The 9,229-nt window shown below is 44.3% G+C and overlaps 1 protein-coding gene across 1 annotated transcript; it reads left to right on the top strand.

Moving 5' to 3' along the window:
* Positions 1-2,303: 2,303 nt before the first annotated feature.
* Positions 2,304-6,150, top strand: si:dkey-175g6.2 (ABC transporter F family member 4). The gene is made up of 2 exons (XM_037687395.1): positions 2,304-2,342; positions 4,100-6,150. Exon 2 carries the CDS (start codon positions 4,135-4,137, stop codon positions 6,148-6,150), a length of 2,016 nt encoding a protein of 671 aa, XP_037543323.1. The 5' UTR covers positions 2,304-2,342; positions 4,100-4,134.
* Positions 6,151-9,229: the final 3,079 nt, after the last annotated feature.

Below are 9,229 nucleotides of genomic sequence, written 5' to 3'. Positions count from 1 at the left end.
CCTTTAATTTAAAATATTTGACCAGAGCATCCAGAAGAAATAACTGAAACTGGAGAGTTTAAATCAGTGAAGGATTTTATCTTCAGCTGCTTGTTGACAGCTGAAAACATCAGCTAATGGAAAATAACCCAGAGTGACACAGATGGTTGGATATGATGCTTAAAGAAGGCTGTGTGAATCATGGCTGTTTGTAAAACATACATTTTAAAGCTGGGCCCCACTAGGCCTCCAGACCTACAGTTGTTCTCATGTTCATGTCTGTACCCCTCTCATGTGCAACCACCACACTGAAATACAGTTCGAAAGAAGCAGACAGATACGGCACTGAAGCAGTAACATCTCGTGTGTTTTCAGCTCCTCACGAAATAGACAGCTGTGTGAAAAAACTCCAGAGTCTGACACACAGATTTGTATTCCTCTCAGAAACTCGTCTGGAAAATGTCAGCGCTGCAGTGTATACAATAAAACAGCTCTACAGTCTGTCATCTCGCACAGTTTTAAGTCAAACTACTCAAAGTGGAACTTCACTTACCTACAGTCGTATTTAGACTGAGTGTTTGGATGATGCTGAACTGCACCTTCAGAGTGATGCACGTCTGTGAAAGTGGCCCACATAAAGCTGACTGCAGTTCTTTTAGCGCCTGCTTCTGACAGTAATGGGAGTTTTAAGGTGTTTCTCCATAAACCCACTGATTTACCTTCGTGCTCTTCAGACGTGTGCCACAGATGAATATGAGGTGGTGTAACCGTGTGACCTCAGTCGAAGCCCACCTGAGTGAAGTTTACCTGATCTCCCTCTGCATGCGTGGACTTTCTCATAGACACTCCAGTTCCTTCCACAGAACAAACACCTGGATGTTGAGTTGATGGTTTGAAATCAGGAGGGTGTTTGGGTTGTGTCATGTGACCTGTGATGGACAGGGACCTGTCCAGGGTGTCCTCCATCTCCCCTCTCCAGCTCCTAATGAACAAGACTGTATTTCAGTGCTGTGACCAAACTGACTACAACTTAAAAAATAAAAAATAAACACATGATAAGTAAGAAACAACTCATATTTTCAGTTTTGTCCGTGCTGAATGTCTACATGACAAAAACATTTTCTCCCTGAGTGCCACTGAGCAACGGCGATAATAATCAGTCTCATAAACCTGAATATAACTTCCCGAACGTTTCACAAAATGACAGTCAAAGCATCTTTGACAGCAACCATAACCATACTTGTTATCATTTGGAACAGTAGTGCCTAAAAGATAACATTAGAAGTCCTTTTGAAAATGTAGTTTATTGGCTGTAAATCATCTCAAGATGTTTAATGACCCACATAGGCTCCAACCCCAGCTTTGGGAACCATTAAAATATATTGTTCCACAGCAACAGAGAGGAACATGAAAGGCCTAAGTTCATATTTGGAATTATTGTGTGATGCTTGCACAAGTTTATTGCATCATAAAGACATATTTTCGACACATTGATGCATTTAGTCATCATGCATCTCGTTAACATTTCCTTGCCCTCATTAGAAAATATTCTCAGTAGCAGCGCAGTCATAGTGGTGTGAAACAGAATGCTGATGGGAGGCCACTGGACAAGGGAGAGCAGCCATCCAGCTCATTTGCTGGAAACTAATCAAAAATCGGATGCAGTGGCCTGTTAGCCATGCAGTCCTGTAAATGATGGTGGGGTGGTGGTGGTGGTGGTGGTGGGGGGGGGGTGTTGTTGTAGGCTCAGGTTTTTGTCTGGAGCTTTATGAGTGGGAGTCCTGTTTTCCTTCTGCTGAAACGAGTTGCAGCCAAAAGAGCAAAGCAGAGAAGATGTGCTCAGTATGTGAGCAGAAAGAAGAAGAAGAAGAAGATGGCTCTGCAGCAGCTCCGTCTCCTTCTCATTCAGGGAAGTACTATTTCATTCATGCCATTTCCGTTCATTCATCAGCTGGGGCCAGCCTAAACTCACAGTCCTATCTCCCCACCAACATTCTTATCAATGGGAGTGACGTCAGCACTGCCTGCAGCTGGGGGGTAGAGGAAGGGAGGGCTGGTCACGTGGTCCGGGGGTATATACAATAAAGTTGCGCTGACCGTGGTGCTGAAAACATTCACCCAGTTGTACATTTAAATCGCGAGCCGCTGCGGTCCAAACAGCGTCGAACCCAACAAACAACGTGAGAGAGTTGACTTTTATTCCTCATGTTAGCATTAATGTTGCTCAAGGGCTGAGGCAGGAAGCGGGGGGTAGGGTTTGCTTTAAAAAGAGAACAAGAATAGAGGTGTTCATGGTATTAATCTTGGCTTTTCCTGCGTGTTGTGAGATTGACCACTTCCCCTCCCCCACAGTGGGACTTCAGGTAAGTGGAACCAGATCTCGTTCTGTAGAACCTGACCAGATAGGAGGACCTTTAAATAGGAACAATATTTCATTCATATCTACATTTTTTTTAGCTTTAAAGAGTAAAGGAGAGGTGTTTTATTGTAATATGTGATTTATATATTTTAAAAAACTATTTCTTAATTGGTGTGATTATTATTTTGGTTGCAGCAGATTGACTGTTGATTGATCAAACCGTTCACTGCGTTTGTTAATGAATAGAAGCTAAATTTATTTATAAAAACAAGAAATACGAGCATAAAGCTTTCTATTTCTCTGTGATTTTTTTAAACATTAAATACGTGGTGTTTTTTCTACAAAATATAAATCTTTAAAAATGGTTTCTACCTTTGCATTAAAATGAAAACAATGCGTCGAGCCTTTAATTTCAAGGAGCTGATTGGAAGATTTCAGCCCTGCTTTGTGAGAGTAATTATCTGCCAGCAGCCTCTCACATCTCCTCCTGGCTCCTCATCTCATCCCGACCTTTTTGAAATGAACAAAATAAAATGAAGAAAAAAAAAAAAAGTCAACAGAAAGAAAACTTAAACACATTTTCGTTATTTGTTCAACATTTTTTAAGTTAAATCAATAATTTCAACCGTTCAGGCCCGCGTTAGAAGCTTTTGTTTCGTTTTGCTCCTCGCGGATTTAATTTCACAAAACATTCAAACTAATAAAATTTGTGTTGCGTTGTGGGAAAAATAAATAAATAAAAATAAATAAATAAACTGGCTGCATTCCGCCACCGGAACCCACATCAGACAAAAGGACAAAGGCGCGCTTTCCTCACTGACAGCACCTCCCGTCGCTCGTGCCAAAAAAAAAAAAAGGCTCTGTTCTGCAAATGTTTCCCATCCGGCTCGTGCACAGTTTGGACCGAGCTCTCAGGGACTGGAGGCTTAAACGTCTCCGCCGCAGCCAGGAGCTTTACGCATGACCTGGCGGCGCGTGCCATGTTTCCAGCCGCGCCGCTCCAGCAGCTTTGACGCGCGGAGCACCAAAAATCTGCGCATCTGCTCGTTTTCCCTCATTTATTTGAAGGACACTTGCGCCAAAAATGGAAGCTTTGCGCATCTCTGCGTTAGCTCGGAGAAAGAGGTGAGACTTTTACTGTTGGATACTCTCCCTCCTCGTAAATATCTTTAAAAAAAATGTCACATATGATCAGTTTTTATATGTTTTCTTAATCATAATCGATCTGCGCCATGTGGAGATGGCGCGTAATTTCAGAGAAGCGTAATAATAATAATAATAAAAAGAAATAAAACGTCCCGTGTTTCAGTTTAAAGCTCTGATTCCTCCCTGTTCTTTAAAAAAAACACGGAGTGAAAATCGAACAAATCAAGGCTGAGGTGAAGCTTCAGTGTCAAACATCAACCCTGACATCAAAGAACAACTGCAACCATCGGGTTTTCTGTTGGAAACGCGCGCGCTCACCTGGTCTGAGCGACGTCTGATTTATTTTTCACGTGTTTTCAAATTAGAAACTAAACACAATCAATTTAAATTCCTTCTGATGTTTTTTTTTTCATGGCGCAGATTCATAAATGAGGAGCTCTCAAATCTTTGAGTCAGATAATTGTTTTTCTTTTAAACAGAGCTGTGTGGACGTTTTTTATTTTGTTGATGTAAAATAAATAATTCATATTTAAATGATTGTGAACTGACAGAAATAACAGATGACACGTTCCTATGCTCCTTCTCCCCCTCCCTTGTTTTGTTCGCCTCCTTCAGGTGCTTCACCTCCCTCCTGACAGTTCTGCGTGGTCATGACCTGTCATCACGCTCCTTCCACAGCCCACCTCATCCTATTGGTCCTGCTTATTGTCACTCCACAGCTAGCTGCCACCGCCCCTACACGGGGTGAGGAAGGGGCGGGAGGGGTACAGGGGCGCACCCGGACAGACTATAAAGAGGACAGCGTTGGCCCCTTTCTCTCGCCTCTGCACCAGAGACTGCCTGACCATGACAACACATCCCCAGACCGGGGTCGGGGTCCGGACATGGGCCTCCATAACCAGTTAGATAAAGTGAGGGACCCTGGGCAAGTGCTCGCTGTTCTACTGGAGTCCCTGGACCACCCGGGGGGTGGCGAAATCTTTGCGAGCAGAAACAGAGACCAGGAGGAGGATCAGAGGCAGAAGCTGCTCTCTGCTGAAGGCGTGGAGGGTGCCGAGATAAGGAGAGCAGAGCAGACAGAGGGAGATGGGGGGATGGAGGAGGACAAGGAGGGGCACGAAGCTGATAAGGCGATTGAAAAGGCGATTCTAGGCCGTTTGGCAGCTGTTCAGGGGGATGAAATCCAAGAAAGAGAAGAAGAGGAAGATAAAACAACAAGGTCAGAGGAAGATCAAAAGCGGTCTGTAAAGGATGCTGGTCCTGTAAACGAGGAAGGCAGGAAGAATGAAGAAGAAGAGGAACAGGTGGTAGGAAACGATCCAGAACATATCTTAGACAAAGACAGAACGGGTTCCACCTCACAGGAAGACGATCCCTCTTTGGAGCGCAAAATCCGAGGCTACTTCCAAAACATTGACTTGGGTCTCCAAGACAATGAGATCCTGCCTCCTCTGAAGGGCTACAAGGCCTACAACACTCAGCTGGCCCGGGCCGGGAAGAAGCAGCACTGGCAGGACAACATGTCCCGCAGCAGACCTGTCAAAGGAGGTAACTTCATGGACGGCTTCGAAGACGAAGGGGAAGAACTGGAGGAGGAGATTAAGGCCGAAGAGGAGAGCCTTTCATACATGGAGGAGGAGGCGAGGGCGCGTGCGGAGAAGCAGGAGGTCCTCCGTCAGCAGGAGGAGGCAGAGCAAGCCAGGGAGGAGGAGCAGAGGCTGGCGGACATCGCCTCAGACATGCTGCTGCAGTACATGGGCAGGAAGCAGCAGTCGTACATGAAGCCGCGGCAGAAGAGCAGCAACACGGCGGAGGACAAACGATCGGAGGAGATCCTCCCTGACGAGGACGACCTGGACCAGCAGATGATCGACCGACTGATTGAGATCAGCAGCAAGCTGCACCTGCCCGCTGATGACGTGATCGAGATCATCAGTGACGTGGAGGAGAAGAAGAAGAAAAGGAAAGAGCTGCAGCAGCAGCCGATCAGCAGTAATCCGATCACGCCACGCTTCAGACCTCTGGTACCTCCTCCTCTGACTGCCCCACCTATCTACCACTACACAGCCTCCAAAAACCCCAAGAAAGCTCCTTACAAGAGCAACAAATCCAACAAGAAATGGCACAAAGATAAAGTCAAGTCATACAAGCAGGACTACTGGTATAAGCCTCAGAAGCAGCTTGACTACTGGTATAAACCCCAGAAGCAGTTTTTAGCCTTTCCCTCCTACCCATATTACCAGAAGCCATATCGAGCCTACTACCCTGTTTACTTCCCATATCCTAAGCCACAGTATTATGGCAAGCCTCCCCCCTCCAAAGACCAGCCCTTCGGCCCCCAGGAACTTGATTTCCAGGCCCCAAGGCGCAGGCACAAGGGTGGGGGAAAGAACCGTGGACAAGGATGGAGGCAGCAGCCACCTTCTCGCCTGCCTCTCACTCCTTACATCTCTAACTATATCCTTCCTCACCCACGGACCTACCAGCCTCTGCCACCTCCCAAACCAGTAATCACACCCAGGAGGGGCAGGCGACCCCCGTACTACTACCCACAAACCACGCCGGGAGACGACTATGAAGAAGATGGACTGGTGCCTCAGCTGGACAGTGAGGAGGAGCTGGAGAACTTTATCGAGAGGATCTACATGAAGCGCAGAATGTACTGAGACTCTTTTGGACACTGTCAGCTCAGGGGGAGTGGTGTGGGGTGTGGGGAGGGGGGGGGATTTAAAGCAAAAACAAGATGAAAATAAAAACTCAGAGGAGAAATGTTTTGAGCCTGATGGGAATTTTAAAGGTTTGATGAGTTCAAGAGCAGTTAGATTTCTGTTGTTTTTTGATGTAATTGAGTTGATTTTTCTCAGTCGGGGAGAGGATGGAGAGGTTTTAATTCCCTGTAACCACGCTCAGCCTCTCGCTCCGTTTACATTTCTAACAGAACATACCTGCCTCCACGCAGGTCTATCTCTGGTGTATCTGTTCAGAGTTACAGAGGACGCATGAACACATCAACTCTCACTCCAAGCCGTGTTTCATTGTGAGGATTGTGTTTACAGCATCACTCTTCTTCTCTGCTTCCTGTCTGTCATCTCACACAGCCGAACCAATCCTCCATGATACGTATCCGCTCGTGTCGAACGCTGACAGGATTTTTGTTGTAGTCGATGTGTGTTGATGCCTTTCCCGTGCCAGATCAGATCAACTACAAACAGCTGTGATTCTAACGCACATTTTGTTTTCGATTTAAACTCCAGATTCAGATTTTTTGCCTTACAAGCGCCGTTGATCTAGAAGGGAAATTGCTCATTATTTTCATCACAAATGGCCTCGATGTGGAAACCCTGTGGACTCCAAAAGCACAAACCTGAACACAAAACACTTCCAACCTGGTGGGCCAAGGGTTTTCAAGCATTCTGGGATCCAAACCTTATTGTGTCAATACATTTATGGGCAGATCCACCATTATAGGCAAATCATCCTTTTCATTTTCCTGATTAAAAACACATTGACCCCCACCCCACACATAGCCTTTTTCTGGTATCATACTGTCCTTTCAAAAGATAAAATACTTGAAATCACACTATGTGTTCTGCAGCCTTTGAAAACAGATTTCCACAGAAATATTTTACTTCTTCTTTCTTTTTTTTTTTTAATTTCCAGAAGAATTTCATTGAGAAGCTTCAGGCCGGGGAGTCAGGGATTGTGCGTAAAGCCGTTAAATGCACGTCTTTCTACTTGCATCTTAAAAAATGAACAAAAAAAAAAAAAAGAACAAAAAAAAGAGAAAAAATAAAACCGTATGAAGAAATCAAAGTGGTTGTTTTCTCTGATTAAACTGTGAAGATTAAAAAAAATAACAGAAAAATCAAAGGAAGAGGGCCACTGTGTGTCCAGTGAAGCCGTCTGTCTTGTAAAAGGAGCGTGTTGTTGTTGATGTCACCTTTAGCATTGTAACATGTACAGTGTCAAATAAATATGCCTGTGCAATGTGTAAATAACAGCATGATGATTACTAGTTTTGCTATATGATCCAAAATAAAAGCAATTATTTTATTAAAGTTCAGTTTTTTAATGGCTTTTTGGAGAGTGCTATCATTTACAGCAGCAGAAAGCAAAAGACAAACAAGAGGAACACATATTCAGCTCAAAGTTAATTTTTTATCTGTCCTGCTCATATCAACATGCCTTTAGAGGGATTAAATCACAACCTCAAATAATTAACAACCAAAAATTTTTTATAAAACTAGACTGAAAGAGGATGAAAAGAGACTAAGAAAACAGAATTCAGAGGGAAGGAAGAAAACGGTAACTGCAATGATTGATGAGTCACATGATTGGTGGATGAGTCATCCATCTGTACACTTTACTGCAGGACCACACGCACACACACACACACATGCACACAGATTTTCTTTGAGCTGTATAGTAATTTAGCTGCTGGCATTCAAGATAAAGATTGAGTCATGTTCGCTGCAGACTGGAGCTGCCAGTCGGCAGCTGAAATGGTGTTTGGCAGATGGGTTTTACCATATCTTGTTTTTACACCCCCACCCCATCACATAGGAAACATGGCCTCCTGCTCTAATTCAATGAAGTGCTTCTACTGAATCTTGTTTGGAACAGAAACTCCTTGCAGTCAAAGTTAAACACTGACAGACATGAAATGAATCAAATGATTTGTTTTGACAGGTTCCTCTCAGTCCTGATTCTTTAAAAGAGTTCCTGACACCACGTTCTTAATTGATCTGTTTAGTCTATAACTAAGAGGATGTGTTCCTTTGTTGTAGGCTTTGGTTTGATCATTGAGGATTTTAATTTGAACGACTGAGATTAAAATGGACTTCAGACAGCTGATGTTTGGGATGAAGAAAATGATGCAAACGTCAACAGGAGTGCAAAAGAAGCTCTGTGACTCTCCCTGAAGCTGTTCTTCAGCTCAAAAACTCGGCTTTTAATGTATAATTAACAGAAAAATACATCATGTTCTTCATAATGTGGATCTTCTTGTCTCTTAGGAGGATGGTTAGTTCAAATCTTTTGAAAATGTTATGAAGAAGTAATATCTTAAGGCTTGTAGATAGATCTTTGAGCAGCAACGGTTTAAAGAATCAGAGCTTAATTCTAACTGGACCGAGGAGTTAACAGTTGCTCTGAGGGGCCTAGACCGAAGTGGATTTCTGCCATCCCAAAACAACTCCAGTCTCCAAAGATTCATAGTGCAGGAGTCTGCAGCTTCAGCAGTATTGTGAACTCTGTGCTGGTTGGTTGTAGTAAAGAGGGAGCTGATCTGGAGGAAGAAGCTCTCTGTTTACCGGTCCGGCTATACATTCCTAACCTCATCTGCGGTCATTAACTCTGGATTCTGGAGGCTTCCCTATGGAGGTGTTCTGGACATGTCCATCTAGGAGGAGACCCATGGGAAAACACAGAACACAATGGAGAGACTGTCTTTCAGCTGGTCTGGGAACATCTTGGAGTCCTCCCAGAAAAGCTGGTGGCTGTGGTAAGAGATGTCATTCTGGGCCTCCCTGATCAAACTGCTGCCCCTGAGAACTGACTCCAGAGCCAGAGGATGGATGGATGGATGGATGGATGGATGGATGGATGGATGGATGGATGGATGGATGGATGGATGGATGGGTGGATGGATAATGAATGGATGAAGGATGATGGATAATGGATGATGAATGGCTGGATGGATAATTAATGGATAATGGATGGATGAATAGTTGGATGGATAATGGA

This window comes from Nematolebias whitei, chromosome 14, assembly GCF_014905685.2.
Source record: "Nematolebias whitei isolate Nwh7 chromosome 14, NemWhi1, whole genome shotgun sequence".
In the NCBI taxonomy this organism is placed as follows: domain Eukaryota; kingdom Metazoa; phylum Chordata; class Actinopteri; order Cyprinodontiformes; family Rivulidae; genus Nematolebias; species Nematolebias whitei.
Note: the sequence above shows the minus strand (reverse complement) of the source record. Positions and strands in the feature narration are given on the sequence as shown.

Bases quoted from the DNA above. Each gene is read 5' to 3' on its own strand.
- si:dkey-175g6.2 (XM_037687395.1), top strand. From the start codon at position 4,135: ATGACCTGTCATCACGCTCCTTCCACAGCCCACCTCATCCTATTGGTC.